This window comes from Heptranchias perlo, unplaced genomic scaffold (assembly GCF_035084215.1).
Source record: "Heptranchias perlo isolate sHepPer1 unplaced genomic scaffold, sHepPer1.hap1 HAP1_SCAFFOLD_218, whole genome shotgun sequence".
Classification (NCBI taxonomy): Eukaryota; Metazoa; Chordata; class Chondrichthyes; order Hexanchiformes; family Hexanchidae; genus Heptranchias; species Heptranchias perlo.
In genome coordinates, this window is record NW_027139232.1 from 165,860 (window position 1) to 186,113 (window position 20,254).

A 20,254-nucleotide genomic window follows, 5' to 3' on the forward strand; every position below is an offset into this window, starting at 1 on the left:
CTATCCAATTAGTCCCACTCCCTTGCTCTTCCCCCATAGCCCTGCAAATTTCTCCTTTTCAAGTTTAGATCCAATATCCTTTTGAAAGTTATTATTGAATCTGTTTCCACCACCCTGTCAGTCAATGCATTCCAGATCATAACAACTCACTGCGTAAAAAAATATTCTCCTCATCTCTCCTCTGGTTCTTTTACCAATTATCTTAAATCTGTGTCCTCTGGTTACCGACTCTCCTGCCAGTGGAAACAGTGTCTCCTTATCTGTCAAAACCCTCATAATTTTGAACACCTCTATTAAGTCTCCCCTTAACCTTCCCCTGCTCTAAGGAGAACAATCCCAGCTTCTCCAGTCTCTCCATATAACTGAAATCCCTCATCCCTGGTACAATTCTGGTAAATCTCTGCACCCTCTCCAAGGCCTTGACATCGTGATATTTGTTACCCCTCCTCTCCTGAAAACACCAGCTCATGCTGGGATACCAGGCGATGAGGACGAGGGCAAACCCCTGGGTCGAATTTCACCTAAATATTGGGAAGGCATTTGATGAAGTTCCATATGTGAGGCTTTTAAAGAGAGTTGAGCTTCATGGAATTAATTGAAGATAATTGGCTTGGCCACGTGCGCCAATGTCCCCCCATTACCTCACTCCCTCTTCATGTGAGCCAAAACAATGAGTGTTGGTGGTCCATGTCACCACAGAAAGGCACTGCAGCAGAACCTCACCAAACTTTCTCATACTTGACACTGTCAGGGGCAGAAACTGTGAGTGAATTTCTCCCCCACCCCTTGTGATGAGGTGCTGAAAGCAAAGTTAAGACCCCAACTGCACTCCCTCCTGAGATCAGCTAACTCAGGGTCGATCAGTGATCGGACCGAGCACCTTCCTCATCTGACTCAGTTCCCTCTACATCGTTAAAAAGGGAAGCTGGGGTGAAATATTTTCTCTAAGTTCCCAGGGAAGGACATTGAAGTGGACAGTGCCAATGGAGTCAAGGAGCAATTCATGTTTTTACATAGAATTACACAGAATCTACAGCACAGAAACAAGCCATTCGGCCCATCTGGTCCATGCCAGTGTTTATGTTTCACATGAGCCTCCTCCCACCCTACTTCATCTCACCCTATCACCATATCCTTCTATTCCTTTCTCTCTCATCTACTGATCTAACTTCCCCTTAAATGCACCAATGCTATTCGCCTCAACCATTCCATGTAATAGCGAGTTCCACATTCTCACCAATCCCTGAGTAAAGAAGTTTCTCCTGAATTCCTTATTGGATTTATTAGTGACTATCTTATATTTATGGTCCCTAGTATTGGTCTCCCCGACAAGTGGAAACATCTTCCCTTTGTCTACCGTATCGAACCCTTTCATAATTTTAAACACCTCTATCAGGTCACCCCTCACTCTTCTCTTTTCTAGAGAAAGAGCCCCAGCCTGTTCAGTCCTTCCTGATAGTTATAACCTCTCAGTTTCTGGAGAAAGACGGGATTGACGGATATGCTGAGAGGGTGGGGGAGGAATGGATGATATTTAACAAAAGATGCCTGATGTCCTTTCCCTGGGCTCCATCTGTGATGGCAGGAACCACGAGAGGAGGCTGAGTGGGATAGTCCACTTGGCACTTTTGACTGAAGGCACTTGCTAACACATCAGTCTTGTCTCTTGCACTCACGTGCTGGGCACCACCATGGTTGAGGATGGGAATGTTCATGGAGCCTCGTCCTCCTGTTAGATACTTGTTTGTCCACCACCATTCTCAACTGGATGGGGTAGGGCCACAGGGCTTTGCTCTGATCCATTGGTTGTGGAATCACTTAGCCCTGTCTGTAGCCTGTTGCAGTTGGTATTTAGCCTGCAGGGAGCCCTGTGTTAGAGCTTCACTAGGCTGGTCCCACATTCTAAGGTCGGCCTATTGACTGCTCCTGGCTCGTCCTCCTACATTGGCATTGAACCAGGTTTGGTCTCTCAGCTTGATGGTGATGGAGGAGTGAGGGATGTGGTGGAATACAACACTGCTGCTGCTGATGGCTAACAACACCTCATGGGGGCCCAGTCCTGCCCTGTTTACAGGGAACTGATGGTCTCACTGTGCAGGTGGATTGAAAGGAGAGGCAACTCTGACTTGAACCTGGGCTGCAGCCACCACTGGGCAGATTGTTCTTATCACTGGTCACATCTAAGTTTCTTGTGCTGTCCACTAGGTCCTGATATGAAGTTTAAAGGTGCCTTTCACCCAGTGATTATCCACCCTGCCAATGTTTCTGAGCTCAGTGCCGTACAATTCACGGATGAGGGTGAGTTATTTTCTCTTTCTGGTCAATTTGTTCACCTTGGTTTCACACCTTGTCGTGTCTTTGCCCACAAGAGCCATCTGAGTCACATCATAAGCTGTTAGTGACCCATGTAATGCTTTAGACGTTCAGCTAAAGGCCACAATAAACAATACATCATATCTTACTAATCTGATGGAATTTATTGAGCAGGGAACTAAAGACGAGGGATAACCACTGGATGGAAATTTACCCCAGAATTTTGAGAAGGCTTCTGATAAAGTTCCACATGTGAGGCTTTTAAAGATGGTTAAGGCTTATGGGGAGTTGTATTTTCACCTCTTGAGTCAAAGGGTGAAGGGTTCGAGCCCCACTCCAAGTGGAGCCCCTGAATACTGGGTTGATGTCCAGCGGGGGTACTTGTGTCGATGGGTGCGGGTGGTCACCTCCCCATGGTAAAGGGTATGTGGGGCTCTTTAGCCTTGGAGAAGCTTCTCCACAGATAAAAACCATGAGGAAGGAAACGGGAAACCACCTCAGCTACTCTTCCCCAAGGTGGCTCAAGACTCTGATGAGTGAGACTTGAGTTAGGACCTGCCCCAGGGAACAGAACACAATGGACGGATGAACTGCTTATGGCATTAATGGCAGATGAATTGAATTGGAAACTAGCTTGGCAATAGAAAGCAGAGGCTAAATGACAAAGTCTCTGGTGGTGAACTATCCCTCAGGAGAGTAGAAGCTGAGGTAAGGTCCATGATGGGGTAGATTGTCCCTGGTCAGTGAAGGGGCAGGGACAATGGCCTCTCCTCATTCCATGCTTCCTGACATTCCTAAGCTTACCAGCCCCCCTGATTGTTTACCCGACAGGACTAAGACTCGGTGCTGCTTGCAGTCTGGCCCGTGTGAAGGACATCCTGATTAAAGCCACTGCGGAGATCACTACGGAGAAAACGGAAATCTTCCGAGCACTTCTGGAGCAGCTACGCTTTTTGGGTGGAGAACAGATTCGTAATGTGGCGGTGAGCAGTTAGTTACTAACAGTATGGTGGAAACTAGTTTAAACAGTGACGACCAGGGGTAATCAACACCACTCTTTGGAGGAAGCAAATTTGTTACTTTGAACAAATGGTCTCTTAACCAAGGGGCCTGGGTGATGTCGTGGGTTGGGTGCTGTTATTTCACTCCTGGGGCAAGCGTTGAAATCCAGTCCATTCTAATGGGATGAAAATCTTCGATCTAATTCAGTATTAATTGTCACTCTCACTCAGAGACGGTGTACAAGTGGTGGTGTATGTAATGGAAAATTTCACACATGTGCACCGAATTTACCTGAATTTCAAAGAAGGCATTTGATAAAGTTCCACATGTGAGTCTTTTAAAAGCCAGTTAAGGCTTATGGAATTAATGGCACCATAATTGGATTTGCTTTTTCTGGGTTTGAGGTCAAAGCTCATAGTTAAGGCCAAGTGGACAGAGTTGGTTTGAATCAACGTGGAAAGAGATTCAGATCCCAGCAGGCATCTCTCAGCCTCATGAACACGTAACCCCTTCCATCACATTAGGTTCATGCCGAGGGCAACCGGACAGGTGAAATGTAATCACATGGCTGTTTCCATATCTCTTGGCATTTGGTCGTGAACTGGCAGAGATTTGTGAAGATGTCGCCTGCCTCACCCACCTGCTCCTTTTCCCCAGAAAAAGTGCATGGAACAGGCTGACTGACACTGGGACAATACCCCTGTAGCACCTCGCTGTTTGTTATCAAAGCTCATGCAGCCGGTTTTCAACTCACAGCAGTTTCCAGTCAGCTTGGCTCAGTTGGTAACTCTCTCGGCGAGGAGTCAGAAGGTTGTGGGTTTAAATCCCACTCCAGAGATTTGAGCACATAATCCAGGTGGACACTTCAGTGCAGTACTGAGGGAGGTACCATCTTTTTAGATGAGACGTCAAACTGAGGCCCCATCTGCCCTCTCAGGAAGATGTAAAAGATCCCATGATACTATTGTAAGAAGAGCAGGGGAGTTCTCCCCGGTATCCTGGCCAATATTTACCCCTCAACCAACATCACTAAACACAGATTGTCCAGTCATTTATCTCATTGCTGCTTGTGGGACATTGCAGTGCACCAATTGGCTGCTGTGCTTACCTAGATAACAACTTCAAAAAGTAATTCATGAGTCCTGAAACATCTTAGGACAACCTGTGAATGTGATAAGGTGATGTTTAAACACCAACTGTTCGTGCTCACTCTGCCAAATGGAGCCCAGTGACTAAACTCTCAGTGATAATCAGGGTGAATCACCCACTCCCCATCCAAGTGATCATAGGTTGGAGTGACAGGGGTAATCTGGCATCTTCTGATTCGTCAATTCTCATTGAGACGGACATCCCACTGTCGCGGGTGGTGGGGGGGCGGGGGAGGAGGGGGAGGAGTTTGTTCCCAGTCCTCATCTGCTGACCAATCATTAGAGAAGAGTTGTCACTGATCTTGGAAAAATGTAATTTGTAACCAAGACTCCACTTCCTGCCTGAGGGTCGCAGGCAGTATTGGGGAGCTGGGAGGGGCTGAATATCTGGGGATATTAGAAACAACAAACTGGGAGGTTCAACTAACTCTGAATATTCCTTTAATTCGAATTGCACGGCTGGGTGGGAATGGATTGTTGTTACTTATTCTACGTTAATTATTAATGAATTAAATAGAAGGTGACCTTCTCCTAGAAACTCACTTTGCTCTTTTTAATGCAACACCTTTTTCTTCCCATCAAGGGGTCCTGAAATTCTGTAAAGGCCAGGATATGAACCCTGCTCCTGGATGCAGTGTGAGGAAATGTTTGCTGTCTGCGAGCCTGTCCCTCACCCCCTCCTGTACATCGATCCGACTGCAGTCAGATCGTCTCTCACCTTTCCTGTCGTCTTCCTCCGAGGTTCCAGACACTTCCCCCTCCCTGCGTCCTTACTGTGTCGTAGGGCCTGTCAGAACCTTCTCAGGGCAACTAAAGATGGTCAATATAACGGAGGCACTGCCCACATCCTGAAACAAATATTAAAAAGACAAGACCCCCCCCCACCGTGCCGTCTCCTGCTCTGACTCATTCTTTCCCAGGACCTTGTACTGTGGAACTCCTCCCTTTTCCCATTCCTTCCTCTTCCAGCGGTCTAGACCCCAAGCTTGGTGTCAACGATCCATTACTTCCTGAATTACCTCATTCTTGCCTCCAACTCTTTTTAACCCCCTGTTGTGATCCTACACTGTGGGCCTCGACCCTTCAGCCAGCGGGGGAGGGGTCCTCAACCTAAATAGAAAAAGGTCCTTCCCTGGGGGACGGGGAGAGTTGGGGGGAGATCTTAACTTTCACTGTAGACTGGCGGTAAACTGGTGGCAGCAGATCGGCCGCCCGTTATCCACCCCCAGCGGTCTGTCCTTTCCATTGACTTTGAAGGTGATGGTTAACACCAAGCCCTCAGTCTGTGGTAAGAAGTCTGCGTTCAGCAGGCTAGAGGTCATAGATTCAAAGAACCAGAGAATGACACAACACAGAAGGAGGCCATTCGGTCCATCGTGCCTGTGCCAGCTCTTTGAAAGAGCTATCCAATTAGTTCCATTCTCCTGCTCTTTCCCCATAGCCCTGCAAACTTTTCCCCTCGAGTATTTATCCAATTCCCTTTTGAAAGTTATTATTGAATCTGCTTCCACCGCCCTTTCAGGCAGTGAATTCCAGATCATTATATCTCGCTGCATGAATTTTTTTCCCTCATCTCCCCTCTGGTTCTTTTGCCAATTACCTTAAATCTGTGTCCTCTGGTTACCGACCCTCCTGCCAGTGGAAACAGTTTCTCCTTATTTACTCTGTCAAAACTCATCATGATTTTGAACACCTCGATCAAATCTCCCCTTAACCTTCGCTGCTCTATGGAGAAAATCCCCAGCTTCTCCATCTCTCCACATAACTGAAGTCCCTCATCCCTGGCACCATGTTAGTAAATCTCCTCTGCACACTCTCCAAGGCCTTGACATCCTTCCTAAAGTGTAGTGCCCAGAATTGGACACAATACTCCAGCTGGGGCCAAACCAGAGTTTTATAGAGGTTTAGCATAACTTCCTTGCTTTTGTACTCTATGGGCTTCATTTTAGCACCCGCGATCAGGTGCGTTCCTGGCGGGGGGGGCTCCGAAAATCGGGGAATCCCGGAGCGGGTCGGGAGCCCGGCTCCAACCCGCCCACTTCCGGGTTCCCCACAGACGCGCCGACGTGCGCGCAGCCCCCGCAGGTGGGACTCCCGCAGGCAATTAAAGCCAGCGGGGTGCCACTTAACAGTATTTACTGAGGTATTTCAGATCATTAACAGACCTGATTAAGGGAATATGTGAGGAGGGGTGGGATTTTAGAGACAACTGGGACTGTTTCCCAAACTGGGGGAAACACTCCCAGTTCAAATGGACGTGTTGCAGCTGTCAGCCTGTGGCAGCTGCAAAGGTCCATTTGACAGGTGGTGGGGGGGAGACCCTCACTCATTGCAGGAGGCCACTCTGTCACTTGGGACAAAGTTTGGCCTCTACCACCCTCCTCCTGACAAGAAAATTCACCAACTTGCACACTTACCCCGGGGTCCAGAGACATGTACCTACCTTGCGGACCCCCTCAGATGTACATCTTGCGGATGGGGGCCGCCATAGCTGCAGTCATGACCTCCTTGGAGGGCGAACAGCCTCACGAGCCTCACCAGCCTCCCTGGCCATGCCGTCCACCTCTGACACGTGGAGCTCCACAACAGAGTGCTGTGACACATCCACCTGCACAGCAGGAGGGAGGGCAACCGCAGAGAGAGATGCATCGCAGAGGGCACTACCCTCGCCACAGGGTCCACAGACCGAGGCTCAGCTTCCTGGACCTCTCTGAGCAGCAGTGCGCACGGAGGCTCAGAGTCACTCGACATGTAGTCGTGGACATCTGCAGCCTCCTTCATGCTGAGCTGCTCCTGGCTGGCCCGAGCACCATCTTCTTACCTGTCGCTGTCAAAGTCACCACTGCCCTCAACAACTTCTCCTCCGCATCTTTCCAGGGTGCCACCGGGGACATCGCCAACGTCTCAGTCGTCTGCACAAAAGACCCCTGCAAATACACCTACACTCACTCTGCAGTGACACAATGGGTGGCATCAGTTGTGGGTCTTCATTTTGATCCTCAGGAAAGGGCATTATTGCACAAACCAGACAAGATTCACAAAGACGTGGCAGTAGTGGTGACAATATAATATGTAATGTGAGTTGATCAGAAATCAAATATAAGTAAAAACCATGACAAACCCTCAAACACCCTTGTGCATCCCCTTCATGCTCACGACACGTTTGCCTTACGCTGCCTACTGCACATATGTGATGCATGCCCTGTGGCTGCAGCACAGGTAGTGGCAGGTTGAGTGAGGCTGACCGTGAAAGAGATGCACGAGAGGGTGAGTATGAGATAGAGCCATGAGATTGTACGAGGATTAGGTTGAGTGGTAGTGGCGGGATGAGTACTGGCGAGGTGAGTAAGTGCAGGTAAGATGAGGATGAGGTTTGAGTGGGTGTGAGGGGTAATGTGACAGAGTAGTGTTGGCAGTGCAGAAGGAGATGTGGGGTGGGGGCAGTGATGTGGCAGACGGAGTGTAGGGGAATGAGTAAGTGTTCTCACTGTGGCTGACCTACTGAGGTCATTGCAGCGCCTCCTGCACTGTATGCAGGTGGGCGATATGTTGGTGGTGCAGGTGACCTCCTCTGCCACCTCGAGCCCTGGGGAACACCACTGTATACTTCCCTCCGGTCTGTGAACCAAGCGTTCACCACCGCTCTCTGCTTTCTGTCCATGAGCCAGTTTTGTATCCAAACTGCCACTGACCCTTTAATCCAATGGGCTATAATTTTGCTAACAAGTCTATTATGTGGTACTTTATCAAATGCCTTTCAAAACTCCATATACACAATATCAACCACACTACCCTCATCAACCCTCTCCATTATTTCCTCAAAGAACTCAATCAAGTTAGTCAAACACGATTTGCTTTTAAAATATCCGTGCTGGCTTTCATTTATTAACCCATATTTTTCCAAGTGCCAAGTAATTATGTACCGGATTATTGTCTCAAACAGTTTCCCACCACTGACGTTAGGCTGACTGGCCTGTAATTGCCGGGTTTATCCATCTCCCATCTCCTCTTTTTTGAACATGGGTGTAACATTTGTAATCCTCCAGTCCTCTGGCACCACTCCTGTATCTAAGGATTGGAAGATTGTGGCCAGAGCCTCCTTAAATTCCACCCTTACTTCCCTCAGTAACCGAGGATGCGTCCCATCCGGACCGGGTGGCTTTTCTACTTTCAGTACTGCCAATCTTTTTACTATCTCCTCTTTATCTATTTTTATCCTCTCCAATGTCTCTACAATCTCCTCCTTTACTGTGACATTGGCAGCATCCTCTTCCTTACTGAAGACCGATGCAAAGTATTCATTTAGTACCTCAGTCATGCCCTCTGCCTCCACAGGGAGATTTCTTATTTGATCTCTAATCGGCCCCACCCTTCCTTTGACGATCCTTTTACTATTTATATGTTTATAAAACACTTTTGGGTTCCCATTTATGTTACCACCAATCTATTCCCATACAGTCTCGTTGCCCTTCTTATTTCTTTCTTCAGTTCTCTGTATTTTCTGTATTCAGCCTGGTTCTCTACTGAACTATGAGCCTAACATTTATTATAAGCTTCCATTTTCTGTTTAATTTTAATCTCTAAATCTTTAGTCATCCGGGGAGCTCTACATTTGGATTCCCTTCTGTTCAACCTCATGGCAATGTGTCTGGACTTTACCTGAACCAATTCCTCTTTGAAGGCCTCCCATTGCTCATTTACTGTTTTACCTGCCAATCTTTGATTCCAATCCACCTGGGCCAGTTCCCTTTACAACTCTCTGAAATTAGCCCTCCTCCAGTTAAGTATTTTCACATTTGATTTTTCCTTGTCCTTTTCCGTAACTACTCTAAACCGAATGATATTGTGATCACTGTTTCCCAAATGCTCCACTTGCCCCACTTAATTCCCCAGAAAAAAAGATCCAGCACTGCTTCTTCGTTGGGCTGGAAACATACTGATCAAGAAAGTTCTCTTGTACCCATTTCAGGAATTCCTCCCCCTCTTTTCCCTTTATACTGTTACTATCCCAGTCTATATTGGGATAATTGAAGTCCCCCATTATCACTGCTCTAAAGTTCTTGCTTCTTTCTGCAATGTGCCTGCAAATTTGCTCCTCTATCTCCTTCCCACTATTTGGAGGCCTGTAATACACACCCAGCAGTGGAATAGCTTCTTTATTGTTCCTTAATTCGAACCAAATAAATTCAGTCTTTGACCCCTCAAGTACATCATCCCTTTCCGGTGCTGGATCAGTATCTTTGATCAGTACTGGCACCGTCCCCTCCTTTTCCCTTACAGATACCTGTAGGCTTAGCTCCAATATGAGACAGGAAGACCAACAGCATGAAAAGGATAAGAAACATGTTGTTCCTGATTCAGTCTGTAATTCGTCCTGTTGATGTTTCAGTCACTTGGAGGCAACATTGTGAGTGGATCCCCCACGTCTGATTTGACCCCCATTCTAGCAGCCACCAACTGTACACTCCAACTGGCATCAAGAGGTAGGTGTTCAGAGTCCTGGTTTGTCTTTATAGAATCATAGAATCATAGAATGGTTACAGCACAGAAGGAGGCCATTCGACCCATCGAGCCCCTGTCGGGTCTTTGTAACAGCAATTCATTTCGTCCCACTCCCCCGCTCTTTCCCTGTAGCCCTTCAGGTATTTATCCAATTCCTTTTTGAAAGCCATGATTGAATCTGCTTCCACCGCCCTGTCAGGCATCGCATTCCAGATCATAGCTGCTTGCTGTGTACAAATGTTTTTCCTCATCTCGCCTTTGGTTCTTTTGCCAATCACCTTAAAACTGTGTCCTCGAGTTCTCGACCCTTCTGCCAATGGGAACAGTTTCTCTTTATTTACTTTATCTGAACCCTTCATGATTTTGAACACTTCTATCAAATCTCCCCTTAACCTTCTCTGCTCTAAGGAGAACAATCCCAGCTTCCCCAGTCTATCCACGGAACTGAAGTCGCTCATCCCTGGAACCATTCTAGTAAATCTCTTCTGCACCCTCTCTAAGGCCTTTACATCCTTCCTAAAATGCTGTGCCCAGAACTGGACACAATACTCCAGTTGTGGCCGAATCTGTGTTTTATAAAGGTTTAGCATGACTTCCTTACTTTTGTACTCTATGCCTCTATTTATAAAGCCTTGTATGTTTTTTGGACCGTTTTTTCACCCTGTCCTGCCACCATCAATGATTTGTGCCCATATACCCCCAGGTCTCTCTGTTCCTGCACCCCCTTTAGAATTGTACCATTTAGTTTATATCGCCTCTCCTCATTCTTCCTGCCAAAATGTATCACTTCACACGTCTCTGCATTAAATTTCATCTGCCATGTGTCCGCCCATTCCACCAGCCTGTCTATATCCTCCTGAAAACTATCACTATCCTCCTCACTGTTCACTGCATTTCCAAGTTTTATCTCATCTGCAAATTTTGAATTTCTTTCCTGACGTTAATAGAGCTCAAAAAAAGCAGTGGTCCTAGTACCGACCCCTGGGGAATACCACTGTATACTCCAGGTGTGCTGTACCAGTGTCCAGAATTGTACCAGCACTCCAGGTGTGGGTGTACTAATGTTCAGAATTGTACCCAGTACTCCAGGTGTGGGTGTACTAATGTCCAGAATTGTACCAGCACTCCAGGTGTGGGTGTACTAATGTCCAGAATTGTACCAGCACTCCAGGTGTGGGTGTACTAATGTCCAGAATTGTACCAGTACTCCAGGTGTGGGTGTACTAATGTCCAGAATTGTACCAGCACTCCAGGTGTGGGTGTACTAATGTCCAGAATTGTACCAGCACTCCAGGTGTGGGTGTACTAATGTCCAGAATTGTACCAGCACTCCAGGTGTGGGTGTACTAATGTCCAGAATTGTACCAGTACTCCAGGTGTGGGTGTACTAGTGTCCAGAATTGTACCCAGTACTCCAGGTGTGGGTGTACTAATGTTCAGAATTGTACCCAGTACTCCAGGTGTGGGTGCACTAATGTCCAGAATTGTACCAGCACTCCAGGTGTGGGTGTACTAATGTTCAGAATTGTACCCAGTACTCCAGGTGTGGGTGTACTAATGTCCAGAATTGTACCCAGTACTCCAGGTGTGGGTGTACTAATGTTCAGAATTGTACCCAGTACTCCAGGTGTGGGTGCACTAATGTCCAGAATTGTACCAGCACTCCAGGTGTGGGTGTACTAATGTCCAGAATTGTACCCAGTACTCCAGGTGTGGGTGTACTAATGTCCAGAATTGTACCAGCACTCCAGGTGTGGGTGTACTAATGTTCAGAATTGTACCCAGTACTCCAGGTGTGGGTGTACTAATGTCCAGAATTGTACCAGCACTCCAGGTGTGGGTGTACTAATGTCCAGAATTGTACCAGCACTCCAGGTGTGGGTGTACTAATGTCCAGAATTGTACCAGTACTCCAGGTGTGGGTGTACTAATGTCCAGAATTGTACCAGCACTCCAGGTGTGGGTGTACTAATGTCCAGAATTGTACCAGCACTCCAGGTGTGGGTGTACTAATGTCCAGAATTGTACCAGCACTCCAGGTGTGGGTGTACTAATGTCCAGAATTGTACCAGCACTCCAGGTGTGGGTGTACTAATGTCCAGAATTGTACCAGCACTCCAGGTGTGGGTGTACTAATGTCCAGAATTGTACCAGCACTCCAGGTGTGGGTGTACTAATGTTCAGAATTGTACCCAGTACTCCAGGTGTGGGTGTACTAGTGTCCAGAATTGTACCAGTACTCCAGGTGTGGGTGTACTAATGTCCAGAATTGTACCAGTACTCCAGGTGTGGGTGTACTAGTGTCCAGAATTGTACCCAGTACTCCAGGTGTGGGTGTACTAATGTTCAGAATTGTACCCAATACTCCAGGTGTGGGTGTACTAATGTCCAGAATTGTACCCAGTACTCCAGGTGTGGGTGTACTAATGTCCAGAATTGTACCAGTACTCCAGGTGTGGGTGTACTAGTGTCCAGAATTGTACCAGTACTCCAGGTGTGGGTGTACTAATGTCCAGAATTGTACCCAGTACTCCAGGTGTGGGTGTACTAATGTCCAGAATTGTACCAGTACTCCAGGTGTGGGTGTACTAGTGTCCAGAATTGTACCAGCACTCCAGGTGTGGGTGTACTAATGTCCAGAATTGTACCAGCACTCCAGGTGTGGGTGTACTAATGTCCAGAATTGTACCCAGTACTCCAGGTGTGGGTGTACTAGTGTCCAGAATTGTACCCAGTACTCCAGGTGTGGGTGTACTAATGTCCAGAATTGTACCAGTACTCCAGGTGTGGGTGTACTAGTGTCCAGAATTGTACCAGTACTCCAGGTGTGGGTGTACTAATGTCCAGAATTGTACCCAGTACTCCAGGTGTGGGTGCACTAATGTCCAGAATTGTACCCAGTACTCCAGGTGTGGGTGTACTAGTGTCCAGAATTGTACCAGTACTCCAGGTGTGGGTGTACTAATGTCCAGAATTGTACCCAGTACTCCAGGTGTGGGTGTACTAATGTCCAGAATTGTACCAGTACTCCAGGTGTGGGTGTACTAGTGTCCAGAATTGTACCAGTACTCCAGGTGTGGGTGTACTAATGTCCAGAATTGTACCCAGTACTCCAGGTGTGGGTGCACTAATGTCCAGAATTGTACCCAGTACTCCAGGTGTGGGTGTACTAGTGTCCAGAATTGTACCAGTACTCCAGGTGTGGGTGTACTAATGTCCAGAATTGTACCCAGTACTCCAGGTGTGGGTGTACCAGTGCCCAGAATTGTACCAGTACTCCAGGTGTGGGTGTACCAGTATCCAGAATTGTACCAGTACTCCAGGTGTGGGTGTACTAGTGTCCAGAATTGTACCCAGTACTCCAGGTGTGGGTGTACTAGTGTCCAGAATTGTACCCAGTACTCCAGGTGTGGGTGTACTAGTGTCCAGAATTGTACCAGTACTCCAGGTGTGGGTGTACTAGTGTCCAGAATTGTACCAGCACTCCAGGTGTGGGTGTACCAGTGCCCAGAATTGTACCCAGTACTCCAGGTGTGGGTGTACCAGTATCCAGAATTGTACCAGTACTCCAGGTGTGGGTGTACTAGTGTCCAGAATTGTACCCAGTACTCCAGGTGTGGGTGTACTAGTGTCCAGAATTGTACCCAGTACTCCAGGTGTGGGTGTACTAGTGTCCAGAATTGTACCCAGTACTCCAGGTGTGGGTGTACCAGTGCTGTGTATAATCTTCATTATCTTCATTGTCTACTAATGGGAGAAAGTTTGTACCAGGTGGGAATCTGCTTTAGAGGCCCATTTCCGAACTAGTTGCAGGCCAGAATTGATCGATTGAACCTGGTTGCTTGTGAGCAACTCAACAGTTGTCGGGTAAGAATGTGCCCAAATTGAGCTGAGCTGCAGCCCGCAGAAATACTCACTGGAATATTGGGAAAAGGTAATCAGGAACGGGATTGTTCAACATTACAAATATTTGCTTTCTTGCTTCCAACAGGAAGAAGAAGAGAAATTCCTTTAGATGAAGATTTCTTTGTTGGATTCGGAAAAACGGCACTGAGGCCAGAAGAGGTCTTGCTGTCTGTATTCATACCGTATTCCAGAAAGGTAGGTCACTGAGGAGATTATTGGTGGGATCAGAAAATCTGCTGGGATCCAGCCCTGAGAATCAGACTCAGTGACAGACAGTTCTCACATTGTTTCCTTTGGTGGGGTGAGAGGGGACAATCAATTCTAGAACTAAGTGATAAATTGGAGGATGTTTTTATTCCATTAAAAAAGCCCATGGAGCAAGGCCACTGACAACAACAACTTGCATTTATATAATGCCTTTAATGTAGTAAAACAGCCCAACACACTTCACAGGAGCGTAATCAGACAAAACTATTCCCCCCTCCCCAAGTTGAATCACAAGCCGACACTCAATGGACACTCACTCATAAAGATTGACCATTTTGATGAGTTACTGGCAACTGTAGCCCAGAAACAGCCATTCCTTCAGAAAGGAGAGGGGAGGGGGGAGAAATGGTAACCTTGATAATTCACAGCAGTGTCAGCTGGGGCTCAGTGGGTAACACTCTCGCCTCTGAGTGAGAAGGGTGTGGGTCCAAGCTCCCACTCCAGAGACTTGAGTACAAAATCTAGTCTGACACTTCAGTGCAGTACTGAGGGAGAGCTGCACTGTCGGAGGTGCCGTCTTTCAGGTGAGACGTTAAACTGAGGCCCCATCTGCTCTCTCAGGTGGACGTAAAAGATCTTACGGCACTATTCGAAGAAGAACAGGGGAGTTCTCCCTGGTGTCCTGGCCAATATTTATCCCTCAATCAACATCACTAAAACACAGTTTGTCCATTCATTTATCTCATTGCTGTTTGTGGGATCTTGCTGTGTGCAAATTGGCTGCTGCGTTTCCTACTTTACAACAGTGACTAAACTTCAAAAATACTTCATTGGCTGTAAAGCGCTTTGGGACGTCCTGAGGTGGTGAAAAGCACAATATAAATGCAAGTCTCTCAAGTCTTTTTCACTGATTAGGCCTCAGCTGGAGTATTGTGTCCAATTCTGGGCACCACACTTCAGGAAGGATGTCAAGGCCTTAGAGAGGGTGCAGAGGAGATTTACTAGAATGGTGCCAGGGATGAGGGACTTCAGTTACGTGGAGAGACTGGAGAAGCTGGGATTGTTCTCCTCGGAGCAGAGGTTATGGGGAGATTTGATAGAGGTGTTCAAAATCATGAGGGGTTTTGGTAGAGTAAATAAGGAGAAACTGTTTCCAGTGGCAGGAGGGTCGGTAACCAGGGGAAACAGATTTAAAACAATTGGCAAAAGAACCAGAGGCGACATGAGAAGAAATGTTTTTTGCGCAGAGTTGTGATGATCTGGAATTCACTGCCTGAAAGGGCGGTGGAAGCAGATTCAATAATAACTTTCAAAAGGGAATTGGATAAATACTCGAAGGGGAAATATTTGCAGGACAATGGGGAAAGAGCAGGGGACTAACTGGATCACTCGTTCAAAGAGCCAGCACAGACACGATGGGCCGAATGGCCTCCTCCTGTGCTGTATGATTCTATGATTCTATGAACTACAACCAATCCCCATGAATGAAGTTGTCCATCCTCCTTCCCTGTTGCAGTGGCAGTTTGTGTCGGCATTTCGACAGGCTTCGCGCCGGGAAAATGCCTTCTCCATCGTGAATTCGGGAATGCAAGTGGTGTTCACAGACGAGACGAGGAGTGTTAGTGAACTGAGGATGTTCTTCGGAGGAGTGGGCGCCACTATTGTCTGTGCAAAGAGAAGCTGTGAGGAGCTGATCAACCGGTGAGTCTGTAAACAGCTGGAATATTCACCTGTTTAAGCACAGAGCAGGAGGGAGTTCCGTCTGCCTGTTGTGTTCTGTTCCGTGGGACAGGTCCGAACTCAAGTCTCACTCCCGAGATTCTTCAATCACTTACTAGGGAAGAGTAGCTGAGGTGGTTTCCTGTTGCCTTCCTCATGGTTTTACCTTCTCAGCTAGGTGGGCTGCAACCAAGACTAAAGACCCGCCCCGACCCTAACATTGGGCGACCAGCACCCATCGGACACAAGTACCCCTCCCCCCGGCTGGAGGGCAACCCAGTATTCAGAGCAGCCGCTGTCTCAGGGGCTGTCTGGAGTGGGGCCTGAACCCAATCCTTCTCAGTATGAGCTGGGGTCACCACCCCTGAGCCACAGGTCACTCAGTCTGGACCCCAGTCCCCCGCTGGGCATCAATTCAGTATTTAATAACCATATTCTAGTCAACGCTTTCAATTCTAGAAATTAAGGATCGTATTAGATCCAAAGAGGAGTTGTATAAAGTTGCCAGAAAAAGTAGCAAGCCTGAGGATTGGGAGCAGTTTAGAATTCAGCAAAAAAGGACCAAGAGATTGATTAAGAGGGAAAAATAGAGTATGAGAGGAAACTTGCAAGGAACATAAAAGTAGACTGTAAAAGCTTCTACAAGTATGTAAAAAGAAAAAGATTAGTGAAGACAAATGTAGGTCCCTTACAGTCAGAAACGGGAGAATTTATAATGGGGAACAAGGAAATGGCAGAACAATTAAACAAATACTTTGGTTCTGTCTTCACGGAAGAGGACACAAATAACTTCCCAGAAATGCTAGGGAACCAAGGGTCTAGTGAGAAGGAGGAATTAAAGGAAATTAGTACAAGTAAAAAAATAGTGCTGGAGAAATTAATGGGACTGAAAGCTGATAAATCCCCAGGGCCTGATAATCTGCATCCCAGAGTATTAAAAGAGGTAGCCATGGAAATAGTGGATGCATTGGTTGTCATCTTCCAAAATTCTATAAATTATTGAACAGTTCCTGCAGATTGGAGGGTGGCAAATGTAACCCCACTATTTCAAAAAGGAGAAAGAGAAAACAGGGAACTACAGATCGGTTAGCCTGACATCAGTAGTAGGGAAAATGCTAGAGTCTATTATAAAGGATGTGATAACAGGACACTTAGAAAATATCAACGGGATTAGACAAAGTCAGCATGGATTTATGAAAGGGAAATCATGTTTGACAAACCTGCTGGAGTTTTTTGAGGATGTAACTGGTAGAATAGATAAGGGAGAACCAGTGGATGTGGTTTATTTGGATTTTCAGAAGGCCTTTTATAAAGTCCCACATAAGAGGTTAGTGTGCAAAATTAAAGCGCATGGGATTGGGGGTAATATACTGGCATGGATTGAAAATTGGTTAACAGACAGGAAACAGAGAGTAGGAATAAATGGGTCTTTTTCCGGGTGGCAGGCAGTGACTAGTGGGGTACTGCAGGGATCAGTGCTTGGGCCCCAGCTATTCACAATATATATCAATGATTTGGATGAGGGAACCAAATGTAATATTTCCAACTTTGCTGACGACACAAACTAGGTGGGATTGTGCGTTGTGAGGAGGATGCAAAGAGGCTTCAAGGCGATTTAGACAAGTTGAGTGAGTGGACAAATACATGGCAGATGCAGTATAATGTGGATAAATGTGAAGTTATCCACTTCAGAAGGAAAAACAGAAAGGCAGAGTATTATTTAAATAGTGACAGATTGGGAAATGTTGATGTACAAAGGGACCTGGGTGTCCTTGTACACCAGTCACTGAAAGCAAACATGCAGGTGCAGCAAGCAGTTCGGAAGGCAAATGGTATGTTGGCCTTCATTGCAAGAGGATTTGAGTACAGGAACAATGATGCCTTACTGCAGTTATACAGGGCCTTGGTGAGACCACACCTGGAGTATTGTGTGCAGTTTTGGTCTTCTTGCCTAAGAAAGGATATACTTGCCATAGAGGGAGTGCAGCGAAGGTTCACCAGACTGATTCCTGGGATGGCAGGACTGTTGTATGAGGAGAGATTGGGTCGACTCGGCCTGTATTCACTCGAGTTTAGAAGAATGAGAGGTGATCTCATTGAAACATATAAAATTCTGACAGGGCGAGACAGACTGAATGCAGGGAGGATGTTTCCCCTGGCTGGGGGTCCAGAACGAGGGGTCACAGTCTCAGGATACGGGGTAGGACATTTCGGACTGAGATGAGGAGAAATTTCTTCACTCAGAGGTTGGTGAACCTGTGGAATTCTCTACCACAGAAGGCTATGGAGGGCAAGTCACTGAATATATTTAAGAAGGAGCTAGATAGATTTCCAGACACAAAAGGCATCAAGGGGTATGGGGAGAGAGCGGGAATATGGTACTGAGATGGAGGATCAGCCATGATCATATTGAATGGCGGAGCAGGTTTGAAGGGCTGAATGGCCTACTCCTACTCCTGCTCCTGCTCCTATTTTCTGTGTTATTACTTGCCAGGACTGTCTGGAGTGGGGCTTGAACACTTCACCTTCTGACTCAGAGGCAGGAATGGTACCACTGAGCCAAAGGCTCACTCCCACAAGGGCAGTATAGAAGGAGAAAAGGCCATTCGGTCCATTAAGCCCACCGCTTCTATCACTCACGGGCCTGGAATTCTCTTAATGGAAAGTAGGAGACTGACACCCACATTGGCCCTGAACATGGACAGGCCTTCACTCTACCCGTGCCAGCTTTCAGTAACTCCAGGGGGAAGCACAGTGGATGGCCTCAGTAATAGGCCAGGACCTGGATACACAGGGCCCCGGCCTTCGCTGATAGTTTCCAGGGGTTCTTCTCTGAGGTGGAATGTCTACCCGCCCCAAACATGGTCCATTGCCTGAGAAGGGACGAGGCTGTGGGTGGAGATTCCCTATGTTGGGACACCCCACTTCCCGGGCCTCAGTGGGACCCAGGGTAAATGCAGAGGCCAGTGTGCCGTGCAGGATGAGATGTCCTGTTATTCCAGAGGGCACAAGTGGGTCCCGCTGATGGGCTCCAGGCCAGAGAAGTGGGATGGGACCAACAGGATGCTCCCGGGAGCAGGGGGAGGAGAAACGGGGACCCCTCAGCCCCAGACAGCAGCAGGTGCTCGAGTTTCCTGTCTGTCTGGGCCAGTGGGTACCCAAGATGCCCAGGTCGTGGCGTGAGTGCCCACCAGACCCCGTCTAATGAAGTGTACTTACCCCTCCGACCCTGATAGGCTCAATGCTGGGTGGCACCGGCAGACACAATGCCAGTGTAACTGGCAGCATCGAGTCCTCGAGCAAGTTCAGGCCCCTTACGTATAATTTACCCCAAACAGACCCGACTCAGCGAGCTGATTGGTGATTGATAGACTTTCCAGGAGGGTGAAAGACTCTGAGATGTTTCCCTGGTCCCCTCAGGTCGTCGATCACATGGAAAGCTCATGGAGACCAAGTCAACCTTCGGTCTAAAGGATTCACCCTGTCTCCACCATCTCAGGAGCACAAGACCACGAGCTCCCTGCAGTCTCTGAATTCACTCATTTCCATATCCTTCAACCCCACCCTAAATCAGACCTTTGTCCAGGTATTGATGAAAGGATTGAATTGATTTGGGATGGGCTACTTTTGATGGCAGCCTATTCTACACATAAACTGCCCGACAGGGAACAAGAAGATCCTTCTCCCTTCTTGAGGCTGTTAATGATGTCAGTCAATTCCCTCCTTACTCTGTGTGATTAATTCCTCTTCTCCTTAAACCTCGGCCCCTCTGAATAATCTATTCTCGAGTGAGCCTCTCTTCTTAACTAATATTTAAAGACCAGGATCGAAGAGGAAAGGTAAGTGTTGAGTTATTTTTATGGGCACCAGAGAGCGGGAGTGGGGAGAGCCCACTAAAATAATCTGGATTACTGCCACCCCTGGACCCCCACCCTCCGTGATCACGCCCCTCCCCCCATCCCACTCCCACCAACTTACCTTGTGGTGACCACCCCAGCCCAATCATGAGACCCCAGTCCAGTGAGCTGCATCGGGAGGCCTGTTTCATGCCCCTCAGATCACCCCGTCAAATTTAAATGGGCGCCCAAGTGGTCAAAACCCACCCCATTGGGTGTGAGGTGTTTATTCCGATTACCGAGACAAGCTAACACATTCCTCATTGTTCACAGCCTTCGGGGAGACACATTACAATTAGTTTATTAACCAGCTTTCGTCCAGCCTTTTTTAAACGAGCTCGAATACACTTTGCAAAAAAAAACCCTAACATTAAAAGAGACTCTTCACCCAAATCCTCTCAGTGGTAAAAAAAGTCAAAAAAACCTGGCAAAATGTGACACCTGGGAATTTCAAAACCTCGCACTTCATGGCTGACTGTGTCTCCGGTTCATTTTTAAATATACTCATTCTAGGGATGTGGGCGTCGCTGGCGAGGCCGGCATTTATTGCCCATCCCTAAT

General features: G+C 47.4%; 1 protein-coding gene across 1 annotated transcript in view; it reads left to right on the top strand.

Moving 5' to 3' along the window:
- LOC137310109 (aldehyde oxidase-like) overlaps positions 1-20,254 on the top strand; it is a 235,854-nt gene that overhangs the window by 34,927 nt on the left and 180,673 nt on the right. Inside the window, 5 exon segments of the mRNA XM_067978068.1 lie at positions 2,206-2,298; positions 3,145-3,296; positions 9,853-9,946; positions 13,957-14,066; positions 15,595-15,779. Coding sequence (XP_067834169.1) covers positions 2,206-2,298; positions 3,145-3,296; positions 9,853-9,946; positions 13,957-14,066; positions 15,595-15,779 — 634 coding nt within the window.